This window comes from Myotis brandtii, unplaced genomic scaffold (assembly GCF_000412655.1).
Source record: "Myotis brandtii unplaced genomic scaffold, ASM41265v1 scaffold174, whole genome shotgun sequence".
In the NCBI taxonomy this organism is placed as follows: domain Eukaryota; kingdom Metazoa; phylum Chordata; class Mammalia; order Chiroptera; family Vespertilionidae; genus Myotis; species Myotis brandtii.
The window spans coordinates 1,277,250-1,300,270 of record NW_005356437.1 but is presented as its reverse complement, the minus strand read 5'-3'; the positions used below and the strand labels follow the sequence as shown (position 1 = coordinate 1,300,270).

The 23,021-nt window shown below is 37.5% G+C and overlaps 1 protein-coding gene across 5 annotated transcripts in view; it reads left to right on the top strand.

Moving 5' to 3' along the window:
- The window catches only part of SETDB2 (SET domain, bifurcated 2), a 65,373-nt gene that overhangs the window by 13,896 nt on the left and 28,456 nt on the right, over nucleotides 1-23,021 (top strand). For 4 of the 5 annotated variants that reach the window (XM_005863201.2, XM_014537196.1, XM_014537197.1 and 1 more), the window contains 4 exons: nucleotides 17-142; nucleotides 1,762-1,827; nucleotides 7,943-8,039; nucleotides 19,964-20,527. In XM_005863201.2, the coding sequence (XP_005863263.1) occupies nucleotides 37-142; nucleotides 1,762-1,827; nucleotides 7,943-8,039; nucleotides 19,964-20,527 (833 nt within the window). In that variant the 5' untranslated portion in view covers nucleotides 17-36. The remainder of the gene's footprint in view (nucleotides 1-16; nucleotides 143-1,761; nucleotides 1,828-7,942; nucleotides 8,040-19,963; nucleotides 20,528-23,021) is intronic. The other variant, XM_014537198.1, reaches the window with a different exon arrangement.

Sequence of the window (23,021 nt, the reverse complement as noted above, 5' to 3'; positions counted from 1 at the left end):
ACTGATTTGTCCTTAGGGGATGCAAAAAATTTCTGGATGGAACTGGAGGATGATGGAAAAGTGGACATCATATTTGAGCAAGTGCAAAATGTGCTACAGTCACTGAAGCAGAAGATCAAAGATGGGTCTGCCACAAATAAAGGTACAAAGCAATAAAAACTTAGTACATTTAATACTTAATGTAACCCATTGGTGTACAGTGTAATTCTATTTCCAGTAGTTTGTTTTAAAAGTCAAATTATTTCTTTGTTTTTAAGAACCTAACATCAGTTTTATTTGCTTTTTAGTATGTTTCTATGCTCTGCTTCTATAAAAACTTGCTTTTTACCATACCATGGCTATTTTGTAAAACTGGGGAAGATGCTTATTTTAAAGTAGAGGCCCCATGCATGAAATTCATTCATGGGAGGGGTGTCCCTCAGCCTGGCCTGCACCATCTCACAATCCGGGACCCCTCAGGGGATATCCGACTGCCAGGTTAGGCCTGATCCTGCAGGAATCCCCCTGCGGGATCAGGCCTAAACTGACAGTCGGACATCCCTCTCGAAATCCGGGACTGCTGGCTCCTAACCGCTCGCCTGCCTGCCTGCCTGCCTGCCTGATTGCCCCTAACTGCTCACCTGCCTCCCTGATAGCCCCTAACCGCCTCTGCCTCAGCCCCCGCTGCTATGGCTTTGTCCAGAAGGATGTCCGGAGTGACGTCCGGAAGGTCGTTTGGCTGTCTGGTCTAATTAGCATATTATGCTTTTATTATTATAGATAATAGCTACTGCATTTATCTCATTATCTCAGGCTACCTGTTATACCCCCCTCCCCCCATTTTCTTTTTGTCTTTTTATCTTTTCTTTGGGGCGGGCATAATGTCTGCTTATTGTACATTTGGTATATATAGAAAACATAACAAAAATTACCCATTATTCCATCATATAGTGACAGCTACTTTTTTTTTAAATATAAAAATACATGTAACTGTATTTTGCCTCATTTAAGCAGAATTTGCCTTACTAGTCTTCTGAAAGCAAAACATGCATTCTACATAGGCACTCATTCAGTCATCCAAGGTTTTTGTTTTCTATTTATTTTTCTTCAACTCTGGTTGTTTGTAGAACATAAGACTTTTATGTGGAAACCTCCATATTCCATCAGGACATACGATTTTCAAGCAAATTTTCCCCAGACTATTTATTTTTCCTCAGACTATTCTGAATACTTTTGGGTGTTCTTAGAATATTAATTTACTTTGTGCTTGTCAAAAAAATGAGTACTGTTAAAATGAAAAATTTTAACACGAGAATTCTCACTTCATATTACACAGTATTTTACAAAGTATCATACTTTAAAAAGATGTTAGCTTGTAAGAACATGTAATAAATAACTTCAAAATGCAATGGGTATTTAATTTTAAAGTGTGCCTTTAACATTTATGTAAAATGCTTTTTGTACTCATTCAATAGAAATTTATCTGGCCACTTGGTAAAGCTAGCAATAAAATTACTGGTTCATATTCCTCCCCATTCCTTTATGAGTCTGATATACCTAGATTTGAATCCAATACCACTTCCTAGCTAAATAACCTATAATAAATAGCTTAACCTCTAAGCTTCAATTTCTTTGTCTCTAATACAGATACTCATAAGAACCTCTCAGAGGAGTTGTGAAGATTAAATGAGATAAAAGATGTAAATTGCACAGTAGCTGGGACCTTGAATAAAGGTGATGCTGCTGCTGATAGCTTTCATTCTTTTTTCCTTTCCTTAACAGAGTACATTCAAGCAATGATTCTAGTGAATGAAGCAACTATAAATAATAATTTAACATTGATAAAAGGTATGTACATTTCTAATCCCAATCTAGAGTATTTTCTGGTATTTTCTTGATCTGAAGCAGGCCCACCTAATTATGTCAGGCTAACTAAACTATATAAATCAGTTTAATTTCTCTATTAAATGAAAATTCCTACCCATCCAGATAAAGGAAATGCACACTCTACAAAGCCTCCTAGGGAAGTAATGAACAAATGTATCTCTTCTTCATAAAAGCTTTTTGTATAAGAAGGGCAAATAAAATTTTAAGACTCGAAACCACCAAAAACCAGCTTTGTGTGAAGAACACTACTAGGAAGGAATATTCTGGTATAGATAGATGGGTGTCAGTCTTCAAAACTCTAAACAAATTTATGTTACAGTTAATCAAAAATAACATTCCAGGACTAGAAAAAGAAATATGAAAAGTTACTTTATTAGAATCACTATCCTGTAAATATATATAAATATATTCTATTTATATTCTATAAATCTTAGTCTATCCCTGATTTGCTAAAGTGTTTGGGAAGCACATTTATTAGATGTGAGTTACTACTAAATATTATCAATAAATTATAATTTTAACTGCTGTAATTTGGAGCCTTAAGGTTTTAAATCTCTGAAAATATAGCCTAGCATCATCAGTATATTTTAAAGAAATCTTTTGTTGCTCAAAAGTATTCTCAATTTCGGTAGCTAACATATATTTTTATAATAATATTAGATTCTGTCTGAAAACAGCCTTTCGCAGTATCCTTCAGTTGCACTTGGAATCAGCATACCCTTAAAGGATTATAGTAGTTTTCTTTTTTTTTTCTTTTCGTTTTTTTTTGTGTTGTTTTTTTTTTAATAGTAGTTTTGAAGAAAAGCTTTTAAATACAGGAGGTGGTTAGATAACTAAATTTAAACAATTCTTTTTTTATTTCGGAGACAATATATTTCCCACTAAAAGAAAGTAAGTGGCCCTGGTGGCTCAGTTGGCTGGAGCGTCATTTCATACACCAAAAGGTTGTGGGTTCCATTGCTGGTCAGGGTGCATACCTAGATTGTGGGTTCGATCCCTGGTCAGGTTGTGTATGGGAGGCAACCGATTGATGTTTCTCTCTTTCTCTCTCTCTCTCTCTCTCTCTCTGTCTCCTTTCCTTCATCTCACTCTGTCTCTCTTCCTCTCTCTCTAAAATCAGTTTAAAAAAATAGCATATTCTTGGGTGGGGATTAATTAAAAAAAAAGTTAAGTTGGGGTTTTGTTTTGGTTCTTTTAAAGTAGTAATTTTATCAGTAGAGATGCTGAATATTGTAATTTAATATTTTTAGTAGTTTATCTGAGTTGCAATGAACTTATTAAAATAAACTTATTAATATAAAAGTATGTGTTTGCCAGTGGTAGAGCAATGTTTTTAAGTAAGTGGGGAGTTATATAATTGACATTTAAAATTTTTTTTTTAATTTATCTTTATTGTTACAGATGTCCCCATTCCTTTTCTCTATTGACTCCCCTCTTCCCCACTCCTGACCCCTCCCCAGGCCTTCACCCCACTGTTGTCTGTGTCCATGGGTTATGCATATCCTCCTATCTAATAATAGACAAACATGGTAATTGACCGTACCTTCGCTACGCCTCCCATTGGCTAATCAGCATGATATGCAAATTAACCACCAACAAAGATGGCGGCTAATTTGCATACTGCAGGCAGGGTGGGAGAGCGCCATCCTGCCTGCCCCACCGCCATCCGGGTCTGCTATTTGCCCCCCAGGGCGGTGGGGCGGGACAGCACCATCCCCCCTGCCCTGCCGCCATCCGGGCCTGCTATCTGCGACCAGCAGCAATCGGCTGGCCCGCCTGGCTGCCATCCGGGCATCCCGTGTGCGACCTGACCCGGGGCGGCCGGGCGGGGCAGCGAAGGCTTGAAGGCGGCTCCGGCTAGAGCGAAGGCCTGGGTCCCGGATGCCAGAGGAAAACCGGTGCTGGCAGCCAGGGGAAGGGAAAGCCTATTGCACGAATCTTTTCGTGCAACAGGCCTCTAGTATGTATATAATTTCTTTGGTTGATTTCTCCCTTTCCTCTAAAGATCCTCAGTGTGTTGCATGCTTCAATGTCTCTGGATATATTTTGTTTGTCAGTTTATTTTGTTCATTAGATTTCACTTATAAGTGAGATCATGTGGCCCTAATTGGTTTGGCTCGGTGGATAGATCATCGGCCTCTGGACTGAAGGGTCCCAGGTTCGATTCCATTCAAGGGCATGTACCTTGGTTGCGGGCACATCCCCAGTAGGGGGTGTGCAGGAGGTAGCTGATCAATGTTTCTCTCTCATCGATGTTTCTAGCTCTCTATCCCTCTCCCTTCCTCTCTGTAAAAAAAATCAATAAAATACATTTTAAAAAAATAAGTGAGATCATGTGAAACTTGTCTTTCTCTGACTGACTTATCTCACTTAGCATAATGCTCTCAGGTCCCTCCATGCTGTCTCAAAGGGTAAGAGATCCTTCTTCTTTTACAGCTGCATAGTATTCCATTGTGTAAATGTACCACTATATTTTTATCCATTCATCTACTGATAGGCACCTGAGCAATTTCCAGATCTTAGATTTTGTAAATAAATTTGCTATGAACATAGGGGTGCATATATTCTTTCTAATGGGTGTTTCCAGCTTCTTAGGTTATATTCCTAGAAGTGGGATCACTGGGTCACACGGCAGTTCCATATTTAATTTTTTGAGGAAACACACACTATTTTCCATAGTGGCTGTACCAGTCTACATTTCCACCAGCAGTGTAACTAAGGGTTTCTTTTCTCCACATCCTCACCAGTACTTGTTTGTTGATATGTTAATGGTAGTCATTCTGGCAGATGTCAGGTGGTACCTCGTTTTAATTTGCATCTCTCTCATGATTAGTGACATTGAGCATTTTTTTCATGTATTTCTTGGCCATTTGTATGTCCTTATTGGAGAAATAAGTGTCATTTTAGGTCTTCTGCACATTTTTTTGGTTTGGGTTTTTCTTCCTCTTGTTGAGTTGCATGAGTACTTTATATATATTTTTTGTTTGTTTTATTTTAATATATATTTTTATTGATTTCAGAGAGGAAGGGAGAAGGAGAGAGAGATAGAAACATCAATGATGAGAGAGAATCATTGATCAGCTGCCTCCTGCACACTCCCTACTGGGGATCAAGCCCAAAACCCGGGCCTGTGCCTGACCAGGACCTCCTGGTTCATAGGTTCGTTGCTCAACCACTGACCCACATCAATCGGGCATTTTAGATATTAACTCCTTATCAGATGTATGTATCAGTGGCAAATATGTTCTCTCATACAGTGGGTTCCCTTTTCATTTTGATGCTGATTTCTTTTGCTGTGCAGAAGCTTTTTATTTTGATGTAGTCCCATTTGTTTATTTTTCCCTTTGTTTCTCTTGCCCTAGGGCCTAGGCTTTGTATCAGTGAAAATTTTGCTACGTGCAATGTCTTATATTTTGCTTCCTATGTTTTCTACAAGGATTTTTACAGTTTCACGACTCACATTTACATCTTTTTTCTGTTTTGAGTTTATTCTTGTGTATGGTGTAAGTTGGTGGTCTAGTTTCATTTTTTTTGCATGTATCTGTCCAGTTATCCTAACACCATTAATTGAAGAGACTATCTTTACTCCAGTGTATTTTCTTGCCTCCCTCCTTTACCAAATATTAATTGAGCATAATGGCTTGGGTTGATTTCTGGTTCTGTTCCGTTCCATTGATCTATATGCCTGTTCTTGTGCCAGTATCAGGTTGTTTTGATTACAGTGGCTGTATAGTATAGCTTGTTATCTGGTATTGTGATCCCTCCAACTTTGTTATTTTTTCTCAAGAAATTGCTTCAGCTATTGAGGGTCTTTTTTTGGTTCCATATAAATTGGAGTGTTTGTTCTAGATCTATGAAACATGCCGTTGGTATTTTAATAAGGATTGCATTGAATCTATAGATTGTTTGGGTAGCATGCAAATTTTAATGATACTAATTCTACCAGTCCTTGAACATGGTATATTCTTCCACTTGTTTATATCTTCTTGTATCTTTTTTTTTCAACATTCTGTAATTGTCTGAGTACAAGTCTTTTACCTCCTTGGTTGAGTTTATTCCTAAGTATCTTAATTTTTTTGTTACCCTGGTAAATGGGATTTTTTTTTTTTTTCGTTTCTCTTTCTGAGAGTTCATTATTGGTGTATAAAAATGCCAACAAATTCTAGGTATAAATTTGTATCCTGCATTGCAAAAAAAGTACTTTTTGGTGGAGTCTTTAGGGTTTTCTGTGTATAATATCATGTCATCTGCGAATAATGACTATTTTACATCCTTCTTTCCAATTTGGATGCCTTTTTTTTCTTCTTGTCTGATTGCTGTGGCTAGGACTTCCAGTACTATGTTGAATAAAAGCGATGAAAGCAGACAACCCTGTGTGTTCCTGTTTTTAGGGAAAGTGTTTTTAGTTTTTGCCCATTGAGTACGATGTTGGCCATAGATTTGTTATATATGGCAAATAAAAGGATTAACAACTTTCTAGTAATAAAATTTCATGTTAGTATTTTAAAAAATACTGAGACTGGGCCCTGGCTGGTTTGGCTCAGTGGATAGAGCGTTGGCCTATGGACTGAAGGGTCCCAGGTTTGATTCCAGACAAAATTGATCCCCAGTCGGGGGCGTGCAGGAGGCAGCAGATCAATGATTCTCTCATTATTGATGTTTCTATCTCTCACTTCCTCTCCCTTCCTCTCTGATATCAGTAAAAATATATTTTAAAAATATGAATAAATAAATAAACAAACAAACAAACAAACAAACAAACTGAGATGGGAGAAACAAAATGATTTGGTGTTGAGGTCAAAACAAGCCATCCCAGACCCAGCCTATGCTCCACAAATCACTAAAAATTACCTTTATTTTCCTTGCTTGTGTATAATAACCTGTAAATATTTGCTGGGTCCCCATACAAAAGATTAGATATTTTTTTTGAGATAAATTATTATTTCCCCTTTACCCCTTAACTAATGATTAATTTTAAACCTCCATGTTTTTCAGTAAATCTTATTTCTAACTATGCTTATATACATTTGTCTATTCATATTTGTTAGTATGGGTTTACACTAATTCATGCAAAGAAGTTTTCTGTTAAAATCAGAAATTCTTAATTTGTAAAATTTATTTATTTTTAGTCAGTTATTATAACTCACTGCAACTATCAGATTTTAAACTTTCTTTCTTTACCTAGATAATTAAAGAGGGATCTTTGTTTTTCAATGGGCCAAGGAGTGGCCTTGGATTATAACCTAATCTTTTTTTGACTTAAATTTTTTTTTTCTTTTTTATAAGACTGGTTTGCACTAAAGGACAGGGTAAACTAATAATCCAAGGCAGGATGAGAAATCATTTTTTTCTTAAGGTTCATCATTGTCTAGGAAAAAGTGCATTAAAAAAAAAACAAAAAAAAACACCTCTTTAAACCAAACTTATAGAATATTCCACATACCATTTTTCACAATAAGAACCAGAAAACTAATTTAGTTAATTAAATACACAGTTATGTCTATATTATAATCATGTTACAGAGTAAGAATAGATGAGTAGAAAAAGAAAGAGACAATAAACAAAATTAAGTGCAGAAAGATACAGGAGAGACTAAGAGAAATATAAAAAAACAAATGGAAAGACAAAAAGAGGTATCCAAATATCCTACTCAATTCCCCCTATAAAATAGGTAATAGTAAAACAATGAGAAAAGAAAAGATACATAAACTTCTTTATTTGTAGCCTTTTTATAAAGCCTTATGTTATTTTTCTATATAATACAAACAAAAGTAGGGATACTTGATGTTCACCTTAAAGGTTGATTAAAATTCAAATAAAGTTCAGGCCAAACTAGAGTTTTCTGCATTAGAAATCTCTTTTATCCTATCTTTTATTTCATCCTATCTTATTTTCTTGATATTTTTAAAAATATTCACACTTAACTTTTTGGCTCAATCTTGACACCTTAATATGTTTGCAGATTTAAAGGCTCAGTATATCTCTAGTTAATAAAGGTATTACTTAGATATTATTGTGAATGATTTTTAAATTGGTGTACTTGTTACTCATGTTTGTATTTTTTTTTTTAATGTAGATCATAAATCTTTGACCGAGAATGAACAGGAAAACAAATCAGGTTCATTGCCATCTACATCATATGAAGACTTTGTTCCAGAAGACAGTACAGTTCTGTATGTATATCCGTTTAATTTAATCTTGTTGTTAATAGTTTTGCTCCCAGAAAGAGGTTTACTCTTGCTATTCATTTTACAGAAGAGTAGATAGAATATATGAAAAAAGATTCCCACTAAAAGCATTAGAAGTTGTAAATTTTAGTATTTTAGGTAGGATTAAATTTCATGAGTCCCTTAATAGGTTATTTACTTTTAATATCCTTAGATAATCAAGTCTTTTAATAAAATTTAGCTTAGGATGTCTTTGTATATTATTAGATTGAAATCTACCAAACTGGTTGGTGTTTTTTTTTAACTAGGAAATTATTTTTCCTGGATGATTTCTTTTAAAGTGGAGTATTGAAAAGGGTAAAAATTGTTTCTTTCAGTATCAGTTCAGTTTTTAAAATGCATAATAGCGCTAAATTAGTATCAGAAATTTTATAAGACTAGGCTACATTTTTCTGACCTTTTCTTTTTTTAAAATGTTTTTATTGATTTTTAGAGAGAAGAAGGAAGAGGCAGAGAGAGAGAAAAAAAACACTGATGAGAGAGAAACATTGGTCAGCTGCCTCCTGCATGGCCCCCACTGGGGATCAAGCCCTCAACCGGGGCATGTGCCTTGACTGGAAATCAAACTGGCAATTTCTTGGTGCATGGGTTGATGCTCAACCACTGAACCACATTAGCCGGGCTGACCTTTTCTTCTTTAACCACTAATTTCAGTATAGATTCCTCAGCAGAATTCCTCAGTAGAATTGTATACGAGGAAATCTGACACTCTGACATTTAGTCTTTATTTTTAGTAGGTAATGCCTGTATTAAAACTTTCAAGTACTAGTTAAAGGGATGTTTCTGAAAACGTTTTGTGCTAGCGTAGGGAACAGAATTTCAAAAAACCAAAGTGTCTTTAGAAAGTAAGTTATTAAGTTGATTGCCCTTTCAGCTACATAGTAAAGTAACAAAAAAAAGTTGTCAATACAGAATTCTTTTTTTCTTTTCAGTGTTTATGAGAGTTGTAGATTGACACTATTGCATATGATTTGCATTTACAAATATTAGAGATGTCATTGCAGTTTGAGTCTAAAGGCTAATCAAAAACTCTCAGAGAAAGCTAAGTTCACAGTTTTAAAACACTTTAACTGGCCATTTCAGTAGCTGAATTCTGACTTTCTTATATACAGCATAAAGTTTTATTACCTTTTAAAAAAGGTAAATCACTCTAAATCACTAAAATAGATTGTTTTTATATAAATTGCCTCCAGACAAACTGTTCCCCATCTTATATTTAGATAATTATATTTTAAGCTTAAATGCAGGAGTTGGTTCATTCTTAAGTGTCCTATTATCCTAGCTTATCATAATCCTTTCGAATTTTGAAACTCTTATCCAGGGGTCCTCAAACTACGGCCCGCGGGCCACATGCAAATACAAATATTGTATTTGTTCCCGTTTTTACTTCAAAGTAAGATCTGTGCAGTGTGCATAGGAATTTGTTCATCGTTTTTTTTTTAAACTATAGTCCGGCCCTTCAACGGTCTGAGGGACAGTGAACTGGCCCCCTGTTTAAAAAGTTTGAGGACCCCTGCTCTTATCTGTTATATTTTCTTACTAGCTTTTCATCTTGCACAAATATTTAAATAAGCTTTCTAGTCTTTATTGAAGCTCACTGCTAGAGACCTCTTTTTATTACTCTTCATAAAGAACTGTTCAACCAGTTGTGAATTTATTTACCTCTACCATTGTCCTGCCTATGTTTCTCTTTCTTACTCATAAGACTATGAGAAATCAGGATTCACTGCTGTAGCATTTTATATTATTATCAAACTTTATCAACCCTTATCAAAAAGTATGATTAATTTTATTTGCACCTTTTTTTTTGTAAACTAGTCCATGTTGGCTTTTTAAATCATAAGTATTTAAAAGTCACATGGCCTGATTCTCTCTTTTAGAATTGTTTAGGGATCAATAGTAAGCTGACCATTCTGTACTTTCTGGATTGTTCCCTTTATTATTATTATTATTTTAAATCCTCACCTGAGGTTATTTTTTTTAAAAATATATTTTTATTGATTTCAGAGAGGAAGGAAGAGGGAGAAAGAGATAGAAACATCACTGATGAGAGAATCATTGATCGGTTGTCTCCTGCACGTCCCCCCACTGGGGATCGAGCCCACAACCTGGGCATGTACCCTTGACCGAAATTGAACCTGGGACCCCTCAGTTCGTAGGCTGACACTCTATCCACCGAGCCAAACCAGCTAGGGCATGAGGTTATTTTTTCCATTGATTTTTTTTAAAAAAGAGGGGTCCAGAACCGGTTTGGCTCAGTGGATAAAGTGTCGGCCTCCGGACTCAAGGGTCCCGGGTTCGATTCCGGTCAAGGGCATGTACCTTGGTTGCGGGCATATCCCCAGTTAGGGGCGTGCAGCAGGCGGCTGATCGATGTTTCTCTCTCATTGATGTTTCTAACTCTCTATCCCTCTCCCTTCCTCTCTGTAGGAAATCAATAAAACATATTTTTTTTAAAAAAAAGAGTCCAAATACTACAAAAATATGTAGCAGGTGTTATGGAAACAATGAGAACTCAATGATCTCAAGGAGCTTACATTCTAAGCAGAGAATTAAGTATGTATTTACTAGTAAAATAAAGTATAGATAATGTTATGAATGAAGCCAGGATACCTAATGTCATGGAAAGAGATCTAATCTTTATTTTACTGTGTAGTTTTTTTTAAGGTTCTAAATTAATTTTTCTATAGTTTGGAAGTCCAAATCATCTGAAATTTTAAAAAAATATTTTTATTAATTTTTAAAGAGAGGAAGGGGGAGGGAGAGAGAGAAATATCAATGTGAGAGTGAAGCATCAATTGGCTGCCTCCTGCATCGATGTGGGAGGCAACTCATCAATGTCTCTCTCTCACATTGATGTTTCTCTCTCTCCCTAAAATCAATTTTAAAAAATAGATTAAGTAAGATAATGCCTGTGAACACGTAGCCCTGTGCCTGGAAATGGTAAGTATGCAATTTTAAAAAAATAATTAAAAAAAATAAAAAAGAGGGGAAGGGAGAGAGTGGAGGGGGAGAGAGAGAAACATCAATGTGAGGCACATCAATTGGTTGCCTTCCCCACGTGCCCTGGCAGGGGCTGGGACAAACCAGCAACTCCTCTGTTCGCAGGCTGAGGCTCTAACCGCTGATCCAAACCGGCCAGGGCTGGAAGGTTCCCTTAAAAAAAAAAAAAAATCAGGGCAGTATTTTTCTATTTTTTATTTCTTTTCATTTTTGTCTGGTCTTTCCAACTTGAGGGCAGCAGCGATAGTTATAGGTAGAAAAGACAAAGGCAAATTGTTTTTGAGCCTCCCCTTCTCTCTATAATCAGTTAACTTTATAGGATCTTTCCCCAACTGATTGTCTTCTTGTTTCAAACGTAGCTTGACTGAGATCTTTTCATATGAAGGGATGTGTCTAATTAGGCTCAGGATTTTCTTCCTTAACCATTACGAATTTTAAGGCCACATTTCATTCTTGACCAGAATTATGTTTAAAGAATTATTTTGTATTTCCTCTGCAGATCATGAGTTTATTATTTGTTTTGCTTTTATTAGTTAAGCCTCTGGAGTCTAGCAGGTCAGTGGTCACATAGGCAAACTGGCAAACTAAATGGTGAATAACTTAAGACAGCGGTTCTTGGCCCTAACTGAGTTGTTCAATGTCATATAATTTGTCAATGGAAAACCAGAGTGAAAATCTTAGATCTGACAGGAAACTGGCTTTTAAAATTTTATTCCTAAGTTTAATTTAATTTCTACTCCATATAAGTGAACTATAACATAGGTACATATAAAAACAAATTCAGCCCTGGCCAGTGTGGCTCAGGTGGTTGGGCATTGTCCCATGCACTGAAGGGTTTCAGGTTCGATCAGTAGGTGGCATGCAGGAGGCAGCTAATCGATGTTCTGCTCTCACATCAATGTTTCTCTCTTTCTCCCCTCTCCCTTCCTCTCTCTCTAAAAATAAGAAAGACTTTTTAAAAAGTTATTTTAATGATAATTTTTACAAAAATACCTACTTTTGTGTTGTTAGGAAACCTGGCTTAATTCTTTTTCTTAGTTGAGTAATTTTTTAGGAATACACAGCCAGCTTAAGTAGTGGAATTCATTAGAGCAGGGGTCCTCAAACTACGGCCCGTGGGCCACATGCAAATACAAATATTGTATTTGTTCCCCTTTTGTGTTTTTACTTCAAAATAAGATATGTGCAGTGTGCATAGGAATTTGTTCATAGTTTTTTTTTAAACTATAGTCCGGCCCTCCAACGGTCTGAGGGACAGTGAACTGGCCCCCTGTTTAAAAAGTTTGAGGACCCCTGCATTAGAGATACACCAGGTGTATAGCTTTGGCTAATATACATGGTGAAAGTGGGCTCTTGCCCCACTGCTAGAAGACCCAGGTTTGAATTTAAGCCATTGACTTTTTATAACACGTGCACATAAACACCCAAAAGAGCTTATTTTTTTTTTTTTAAAGAAAACACACACACTCCTAACCTCCATGTATTTACATACACACACATATAAGTAAAATAGGTGTTCAAGAATAGAAACTGTAACACAGCAGGCCATATGGGGACTAGATTTGAAACTGGGAAATCAGTACCTATAACTATCGCTGCTGCCCTCAAGTTGGAAAGACCAGACAAAAATGAAAAGAAACTGAAGTCTGTGACAGTTTAAAAGGGGTCCTAGAATGCTACTTTATTTAAACATATTTAAGATTCTAGACCCAAATAAATTAAATCTCAAGACCCAAATAAATTAAACATCAATAAAAATACATTTTTTAAAAAAGAAATGAATGTAAACTATATTCATCTTAAAGACTGCAGTAAACATTTGTTTTCTGTTCAGTTCTTGTTGGAAAGATGGCCATTTTAATTTCAGTAAAGGCAAATCTGTTGGATCATGTATTCATACTGGGCTATTTATAATCTCTCTCAAAAAGTTAAGATATAAAATAATATCATGAAGTAACATGCGCAGTAGATCACGTAGTGTTTAGCTGGGGCAGATTTTATGGGAACATAAGAACCAATTGATACCATACAGAGAGAAACTGATCTCAACAATGTGGACCCACACTCCCCCAAGAAACAGTGGACTTAGGACAGTGCTCTGTAACTGTGGTGAGAACAGGTGTTTTATTTTAAACTTCCAATTTATTGAGGAGCAATACTCATAAAATATAATAAATAAAATCTGACAGTGGCAAATTACTGTAAAGTTTTTAAACTTTTCCAACTTCCAATTTTTGTACTTACCATAAATTAGTAGTCCCATTGGGGACTGACACCACCATGAGTAAATGACAAACCTGTTAAGTGAAAGATTTGTGAGGAGCTTTCAGATGAATGGATTTGGCTGAAAACACCCTAACCTACTTACAAATCTTAATATCACTAAAAGTGAACAATCGGACATTGTCACTTTATTTGACTCAATAGGAAATTTATAGCACCACCTATGAATTACTACACCCCCCTGCCACCACCACCACCAAAATTGATCCTGAATCTAATAAGCTTCTAGAACTGACTACTGATCTACCAGGAATAGAAGGGATAGAGCAGTGGTCGGCAAACTCATTAGTCAACAGAGCCAAATATCAACAGTACAACGATTGAAATTTCTTTTGAGAGCCAAATTTTTTAAACTTAAACTATATAGGTAGGTACATTGTTATTAACTTAATTAGGGTACTCCTAAGGCTTAGGAAGAGCCACACTCAAGGGGCCAAAGAGCCGCATGTGGCTCGTGAGCCGCAGTTTGCTGACCACTAGGATAGAGGAATGAGTTAAATGACAATACCACAATAAAGGCATCAGCCAAATTCCAGAATGCAGGAAAAGCTATAGGACAAATGACACAATTTACTTAACTTGGACAAACAAATGTCATAAAATGAAGATGCACTGTTTGAAGGTTAAAGAGACATAAAATACATCTGAATCAAATACAGTGTGTGAAGATGGTTTGAATTCTGATTCAAACAAATTTTAAGATAATCAGGGAAAGGAGAATATATATTTCTAAAAAGCCTTATTTGTTAGAAATCAATACTGAATTATTTCAGGTTAAAAGAAATATGTAATGTCTAGAATTTGCTTTAAAACTCCTGTATGTTTCAAGATGGGGCAAGAGGTGGGGAGAATAGATGAAATAAAATCGGCAAAATGTTGGTTATTCATGAAGTTTGGTACCCTGACAAAGATAAAGACATTAGTTCAAGCAGTGAAAACATTTTATGTAGTACCTGCTGACAATAGGGGAAAAAGTTAAGCTCCATTCCAATTTATGCTGCTGAGGTGACTGGTGTTTTAAGGGGTATGAAGGAGGGAGGAAGAGTAGGGGCTCAAGTGAAAAATTACAAAAGGGTTGGTGAGTGTGAGTACCCTTGAGACCAGCTGAGTGTGCTAGCTGGCAATTATCAGAGTTAAGATTCTGTCCTTCTACAAAGACTGGAAGACAGAGGCCCTATCCTTCCTGATGACTGCCTTTCAAAGGAATGGCTTTCAGGTCCTTGAGAAACACATTCCCAAGTTGTAGGAAATACATACACCTCTCAGAAGCGGGTAGGAATGATTCACAGTTTTAAGCCCTTTTTAGTAAATGCTCTAAGAAAGGAAAATCAGGGGTTTATCTTCAGTTGTTGACTAGAAGAAACAGTAAATTCTCCTGTGAGCCTCAAGCTTTCTCAGGCAGGCTTTATATTGGGGGTCTGGGGTCATCCTAGAGCAGTGATGGCGAACCTATGACACGCGTGTCAGAGGTGATACACAAACTCATTTTTTTGGTTGATTTTTCTTTGGTAAATGGCATTTAAATATATAAAATAAATATCAAAAATCTAAATCTTTGTTTTACTATGGTTGCAAATATCAAAAAATTTCTATATGTGACACGGCACCAGAGTTAAGTTAGGGTTTTTCAAAATGCTGACACACCGAGCTCAAAAGGTTCGCCATCACTGGCTTAGACCTTGGGGAGTGGGGGGGCTTGTGGCACTCTAAAGAGCATGCACCCTTTCACAGGGGTCGCCTAAGACCATCGGAAAACACATATATAATTACATATTGTTTTTGTGATTAATCACTATGCTTTAATTATGTTCAATGTGTAACAATGAAAATATATCCTGCATATCAGATATTTACATTATGATTCATAACAGTAGCAAAATTACAGTTATGAAGTAGCAACGAAAATAATTTTATGGTTGGGGGTCACCACAACATAAGGAACTGTAATAAAGGATCGCGGCATTAGGAAGGTTGAGAACCATTGTCCTAGAGACGTGGCCTTACGCTGCTAGAAGCCTTGCTAGATTTTGGTTGTCTCTTGATGCAGAAGTTTGGACAGAGTCCTTATGCGCCAAAGGTTGGTTCTGCAGTTCTCACAAGTACATGGGGGATCCAATATATCAATCAGTCTTTTCTATGAGTAAAATACACTTTTATGTGTATTTTGAAAGTTTTATTAATAAAAACTTATTTTTAAATGTATATTTCTGTTGAATTAGTAATTCCTCTTTTTTTTTTTTTTTTTTTTTTTTTTTTTTTTAGTAATTCCTCTTAAAGGAATGTATACTACGGTAATAATCAGGAATTTGGTCAAAGATTTTTATGTGAGAGGATATTCATCAAAGCAGTGATAGAGAAAAATTGGTAACAAATGTTTCCAACATTAAAAGATTTATAAATAAATTTATATCCATTAGCCTATTAGATTGTCAGAAATTCAAAAGCATCAAGAGTCAATGATTGATGAGGTTTTGGAAGCAGGTATCCATAAATTGCTGGAGTGCTGACCCCATGGAGAACAGTTTGGCAATCTTAACAAAATTACTAATCCATTTACCTTGTAACCTAATACTTCCACTTCTGGTAGTATATTCTGCACTGATATATTTACATATATGAAATTGTTATGTACAAGGTTATTCGTTACATTATGATTTATAATAGCAAAAGATTGGAGACAATAGAGGACTAATTGAATAATTTGTAGAGTTTATGCAAAGGATTACTATACAGCCAGAAAAAGGATGAGGAACCTCATATCTATGCATTCAATATGGTAGCCACTAGCTATACCTGGCTATTTAAATTTGAATTAATTAAAATAAATAAAATTTAAAATTTAATTCTTTGTTTGCACTAGCCACATTTTTTAAAAATTCATTCTCTTTAAAAAAAATCTTTATTGTTGAAAGTATTATATACGTCCCCTTTCTCTCCCATTGACCTCTTCTAGCCCGCCCTCACCCCAGGCCTTCACACCTATTGTCTGTGTTCATGGGTTATACATATATGCATACAAGTTCTTTAGTTGATTTCTTCCTATCCATCCACCCTCCACCGCCTTCTCTCTGAGATTCCACAGTCTGTTCCAGGCTTCTGTATCTCTGGATCTATTTTGTACATCAGTTTATTTTGTTCGTTAGATGCTACATATGAGTGAGATCATGTGATACTTGTCTTTCGCTAACTGTGCACTAGCCATATTTAAAAGTGCTCAGTAGCCACATGTGGCTAGCGGCTACCCAATTGGACAGCACAGATATAGAACATTTCCATCAGTGCAGAAAATTCTGTTGGACAATGCTGCTTTATATAGTAAGTATAAAAATCTCTAAGATACCTATATTACTTTCATAATAAAGACACCTAAAGATGGAAAATATTACATAAAACAAAATTGAGGTTCTTTATGAAAGATTAAGATTTCAGTTCCAAATATATATGGAATCTTTTCACAGATAATTTTTTTTCTTTGAATTAGTACCTGCCCTATTTTCTCCTGTCAAGTTACCATTTTCAGATGTATCACTATGATGCCAGATAAATTACATATTATGGAATAAATTCACTTGGTTGCAATTGTTAAGGCAAATACAGCAGGTCCTTGGGTTATGTCGGAGATCCGTTCCTACGGCATGACGTAAGGCGATTTTCGCCATAAGTCAGAACCCACCTATATAAGCACCTACGTCACTCACATGGAGCACATATACAGCAGTAATGAAGTGAAACAGTAAAAACAATTTAAAAGAAAGATAACAATTCCTGACCTTTACTTGTGGTAAATAAATAATAAAAAACATAAAGCACATATGTACATATGTCGAAATGACGGAACTTTTTTTTTTATAAATAAATGGGAGATGGCAACGTAACCACGAAACGATGTATGTTGAGTCCAATGTAACCCGAGGACTGTCTGTACAGTATAAAGGATTATTGATGAATGAATGATTTTTTGACTAGTCTTTTTGCATGCAGAAGGCTTGAATCAGGCATGCCATGTAACCTTCCTCACCTATTTATTGAGTGCATGCTCTAAATAACTCTAAATGTTACAGCTATAATCACAGCTCTCTGGAATATTCTGAAATTAGGTTGTGATATAAGAAGTTACGTGATCTTTGTCCCAGTGTCTGGCACAAAGCTTTTAAAACCTTTGGAACTCCTGATTGAGAAGAGTATCTTTGGTGTGCTAATGAAATGACCCTTGGTGAGGGGCTCCTAGTTTCAGTATGGGGCCTGCTCTCCAGAAAGACTAAACCCTGATTAGAAACTTAAAACTTTCAGTCTTACATTCCAACCTCCAGGGAGAACTTAACCTTTGGCACATAGGAACTCTGTCCAAGAAGAGAATGGCTAGAAATTCAGATAATCACAGTGGGCAGTGATTTAATCAGTCATGCTTATGTAATGAAGCCTCCATAAAAACCTCTAAACATTAGGGTTCTGAAAGCTTCCTGGTTGGTGAACACCTAGAAGTGCTAGAAGAGAGGCATTCATGGGGAGGGCATGCCATGCCCCTATCCACTTATCTTACCCTATGCATCACTTTCATTTGGCTGTTCTTGAGTTTTATCTTTTACTAGAGGCCCGGTGCACAAAAATTTGTGCACTAGGGGGGAGGGGGCCCCTCAGACCCACCTGTGCCCTCTCGCAGTCTGAGCCCCCTCGGGGGATGTCCACTTGCCAGCGGGGAGCAGACCTAAGCTGCAGTCGGACATCCTTAGCGCTGCTGAGGAGGCAGGAGAGGCTCCCACCACCACTGCTGTCCTGGCAGCCATCAGCCTGGCTTGTTGCTGAGCAGAGCTCCTCCATGTGGGAGTGCCCTGACCACCAGAGGGTAGCTCCTACATTGAGCGTCTGCCCCCTGGTGGTCAGTGTGTGTCATAGTGACCAGTCATTCCCAGTCTTTCTGCTGTTAGGGTCAGTTTGCATATTACCCTTTTACTATATAGAATAGAGGCCTAGTGCACAGGTGGGGGCCGGCTGGTTTGCCCTGAAGGGTGTCCCAGATCAGGGTGGGGGTCCCGCTTGGGTGCCTGGCCAGCCTGGATGATGGGCTGATGGCTGTTTGCAGCTGGTCACACCCCCTTCAGGGTGGGGGTCCCCACTGGGGTGCCTGGCCAGTCTGGGTGAGGGGCTGAGGGCCGTTTTCAGGCTGGCGGGCGACTGAAGCTCCCAGCCTCTCCTTTTTTTCTTTTTTCTTTTTATTCTGGGATTTATTTACCTTCTATAGCTGTCACTGGAGCTGAGAGCCGGCTCCAGCTCTGAGGCCGTGGCTGGCTGAAAGCAGGTATCTGGGTTTGTTTAGCTTCTATAATTGAAACTCTGTTGCCATCACTGGCGCTCTAAGCTCTGAGGCCCCGGCTGGCTGAAAGCAGGTATCTGGGGTTTGTTTAGCTTCTATAATTAAAACGTTGCTTCCGGAGCTCATAGCCAGGCCACGGCAGGCGGGGAACCTTGGCTTCCTCCATCACTGGAGCAAGCAAGCCTCCTGCTCGCTTCAGCTGAGTGGCTGCTGGCCGCCATCTTTGTTAGCAGTTAATTTGCATATCCTGCTGATTAGCCAATGGGAAACATAGCGGAGGTATGGTCAATTACCATGTTTATCTATTATTAGATAGGAATAGAGGCCCAGTGCATGAATTCATGCACCAGTGGGGTCCCTCAGCCTACCCTGAGGGATCGGGCCGAAACCGGCTCTCTGACATCCCCCAAGGGGTCTCAGATTGCGAGAGGGTGCAGGCCAGGTCAAGGGACCCCACCTGTGCACGATTGGAGCCGGGGAGGGACACAGGAGGTTGGCTAGCAGAGAGGGACTACGGGAGGGCGTGTCTGGCCCATCTCGCTCAGTCCAGTTTGGTTGGACCCCAGCAGCAAGCTAACCTACCGGTCGGAGCGTCTGCCCCCTGGTAGTCAGTGCACGTCATAGCGACTGGTCAACTGGTCGACTGTCTGCCTCCTGGTGGTCAGTGCATGTCATAGCGAGTGGTTGAGAGGCCTTAGCATATCATTAGCATATTATGCTTTGATTGGTTGAACGGCCAACTGGTTGACCGGACACTTAGCATATTAGGCTTTTATTATATAGGATTATAAACTGGTAATAGTAATTAAAGTGTTTTCCTGAGTTCTGTGAGTCTTTCTACAAATTAATCAAACCTGAGGGAGTAGGTTGTGGGAACCCTAGGCTAGGTCAGAAGTATGGATACCTGGGATTTGTATTTTGCATCTGAAATGAGGACAGTCTTGTGGGACTGAGCTCTTTAATTTGTAGGATATGATACTGACCCCAGGTAGGTAGTGTCAAAATTGAACTGAATTAATTATTGGACACCCAACTGGAGAAGTGCTAGAAAAAACACATGATATATTTGATGTCTGGAGGGCAAAGAAAAACCTTTGAGGCATATCTTTATATGGCTGCAGAATATAGTATACTCAGAGCCTGGCTTATTTTTGTGTTATCTAAGAAGAAAATAATAGGAACTAATAACCACCTTAATGTGCAGTGTTATTTTTTTTAAATGGGGATTTGTACTATAAATTTGAGATACTAATAAGTAATTAATTTTAAACAGATCTATAAAAAATGAGGAATTCCCCCCTCTGGAAAATAAAGCTGCAGACTTTAGAGAAAAAGAATCATCTTTGAATTTATCTTACAAAAGTCATGAGTGCTCTGGTACCTGTCTGATGAAAATGCTACTAACCTTCAAGGGAGAAAACCCTCTGCAGCTACCAATTACGTGCCACTTCCAAAGACGACATGCAAAGACAAACTCTCATTCTTCAGCGCTCCACGTGAGTTATAAAACCCCTTGTGGAAGGAGTCTACGAAACATGGAGGAAGTTTTTCGTTACCTGCTTGAGACAGAGTGTAACTTTTTATTTACAGATAACTTTTCTTTTAATACCTATGTTCAGTTGACTCGGAATTACCCAAAGCAAGAAGAAATTGTTTCTGTTCTGGATATTAGCAATGGAGTGGAATTGGTGCCCATTTCTTTCTGTAATGAAATTGACAGTAGAAAGCTTCCACACTTTAAGTACAGAAAGACTATGTGGCCACGAGCATATTATCTAAACAGCTTTTCCAACATGTTTACTGATTCATGTGACTGTTCTGAGGGCTGCATAGACATGTGAGTAGAATAACCTGACATTTCAAAAGATCTTCTGAATGTTAAGGGTACTTATTAAGTCCTGCAATGTATCAGTTTGTCTATCTAAAACTGTTGACCAAGAATCTAAAATGGGAAAATGCACTGTCTCACTAGCAATGGGAAAGAAAATTCTTTACCAGTTATAGTAATTTAAAAATTATTTTCTCAAGGATGAGTATTTTCTTTAAGCTAGTATCATAATCATAATTACAGCTAATGCCATATAACAGTGCCAGACACTGTGACAGTTGTTTTACATACATTTTCTTATTTAATTCTCACAAAAGAATTTTCATGTCCCAAATGAGGAAATTGAGAAACCAATTGTAAGATCATAGGGCAAACAAATTAAAGAGCTACAATATTAACCCATGCTTTTATGTTAGGTTTTACTTTTTTTAAAAATATATTTTATTGGGAGAGGGATAAAGAGTTAGAAACATCGATGAGAGAGAAATATCGATCAGCTGCCTCCTGCACACCCCCTACTGGGGATGTGCCCACAACCAAGGTACATGCCCATGACTGGAATCGAACCTGGGACTCTTCAGTCCACAGGCCGACGCTCTAGCCACTGAGCCAAACTGGTCAGAGTGTTATGTTTTACTTTTACAAACCATTTCCTTGCAATTTTTTAGGAAGCTAATGGTGCTTATAATTAGTACTCCCTTGATCATAATATTGACATTCCATTAAAAAAATAAAAACATGTTCTAATATTTTAGGACTTTGAAATCATTTTGTTTTATGGTTGTGTAATATACATGATTTTGTGGTTATGCATATATAAAATGGAATGCATTATATGTACATTTAATTTAATGCAAGTATACCTTCCTGTACTAGGCAAAATAATGACATGAGAGATAAAAAGAAATAAGTAATATGGATAGTAGTTTTCACCATCCTGTCAGTTGGAATGTGAGAAGAGATGTATAAATCTTACAAAAGTCATGTAAGATTTTGACTCCGTTTCTTTAGGCCTGTCATAGAGGAAACCTGTCATTGTGCTTTTTTTTTTTTAATTTATTTTTATTTTTTTACAGAGAGGAAGGGAGAGGGATAGAGAGTTAGAAACATCGATGAGAGAGAAACATCGATCAGCTGCCTCCTGCACACCCCCTACTGGAGATGTGCCCGCAACCAAGGTACATGCCCTTGACCGGAATCGAACCTGGGACCCTTGCGTCCACAGGCCGACACTCTATCCACTGAGCCAAACCAGTCAGGGCTCATTGTGCTTTTTTAATTTTCATTTTTAAATGCATTTTTTATTGTTGATAGTATTACAGATATCTCCTATTTTCCTCCCCTTCCCTCCCTCTACCCAACCCCCACCACCCACCAGGTCTTCACTACCCTATTGCCTGTGTCCATGGGCTATGCGTATAAGTATATAAGTTCTTTGGTTTCTCTCCCCTCGTTCCCCCAACCCCACATAGAGGTATGTCAGTCTGTTCCATGCCTCCCTGCTTCGGGTCTTATTATGTTGGTCAGTTCATTTTGTTCATTAGATTCCACAAATAAGTGAGATCATGTGATACTTGTCTTTCTCGGTTTGGCTTATTTCACTTAGCATAATATTTTTCAGGGCTATCCATGCTGTCCCAAAGGGTAAGAGATCCCTGCATAGTATTACAGGTGCATAGTATTCTATAGTGTAAATGTCTCATAGCTTTTTTTAAAATTCTTTATTGTTTAAAGTATTACATAAGTTCCCATAGCTTTTTTATCCATTTATTTACTGATGGGCACTTGGGCTGTTTCCAGATCTTAGCTATTGTAAATGATGCTGCTATGAACATAGGGGTGCATATATTTCTGATTGATGTTTTGGGGGTTTTAGGATATATTCCAAGAAGTGGAATCATTGGATCAAAACAAAGTTCCATTTTTAATTTTTTTTAGGAAACTCCATACTATTTTCCATAGTGGCTGCACCAATCTGCAGTCCCACCAGCAGTGTACTAGAGTTCCCTTTTCTCCACATCCTCACCAGCACTTGTTTGTTGGGGTTTTTTTTTAATGGTAGACATTCTGACAGGTATGAAGTGATATCTCATTGTAGTTTGAATTTGTATTTTCTGATGATTAGTGACTGAGCATTTTTTCATGTGTCTCTTGGCTATTTGTATGTCCTCTTTGGAGAAATGTCTATTCGGGTCTTCTGCCCATTTTTTAATTGGATTGTTTGTCTTCTTTTTGTTGAGTTGTATGAGTACTTTATATATTTTGGAAATTAACTCCTTATCAGATATATCATCACCAAATATGTTCTCCCACTCAGTGGGTTCCCTTTTCAATTTGGTGGTGGTTTCTTTTGCTGTGCAAAAGCCTTTTATTTTGATGTAGTCCCATTTGTTTATTTTCTCCTTAGTTTCCTTTGCCCTAGGACCGTGGTCGGCAACCCGCGGCTCGCGAGCCACATGCGGCCTCTTTGGCCCCTTGAGTGTGGCTCTTCCACAAAATACCA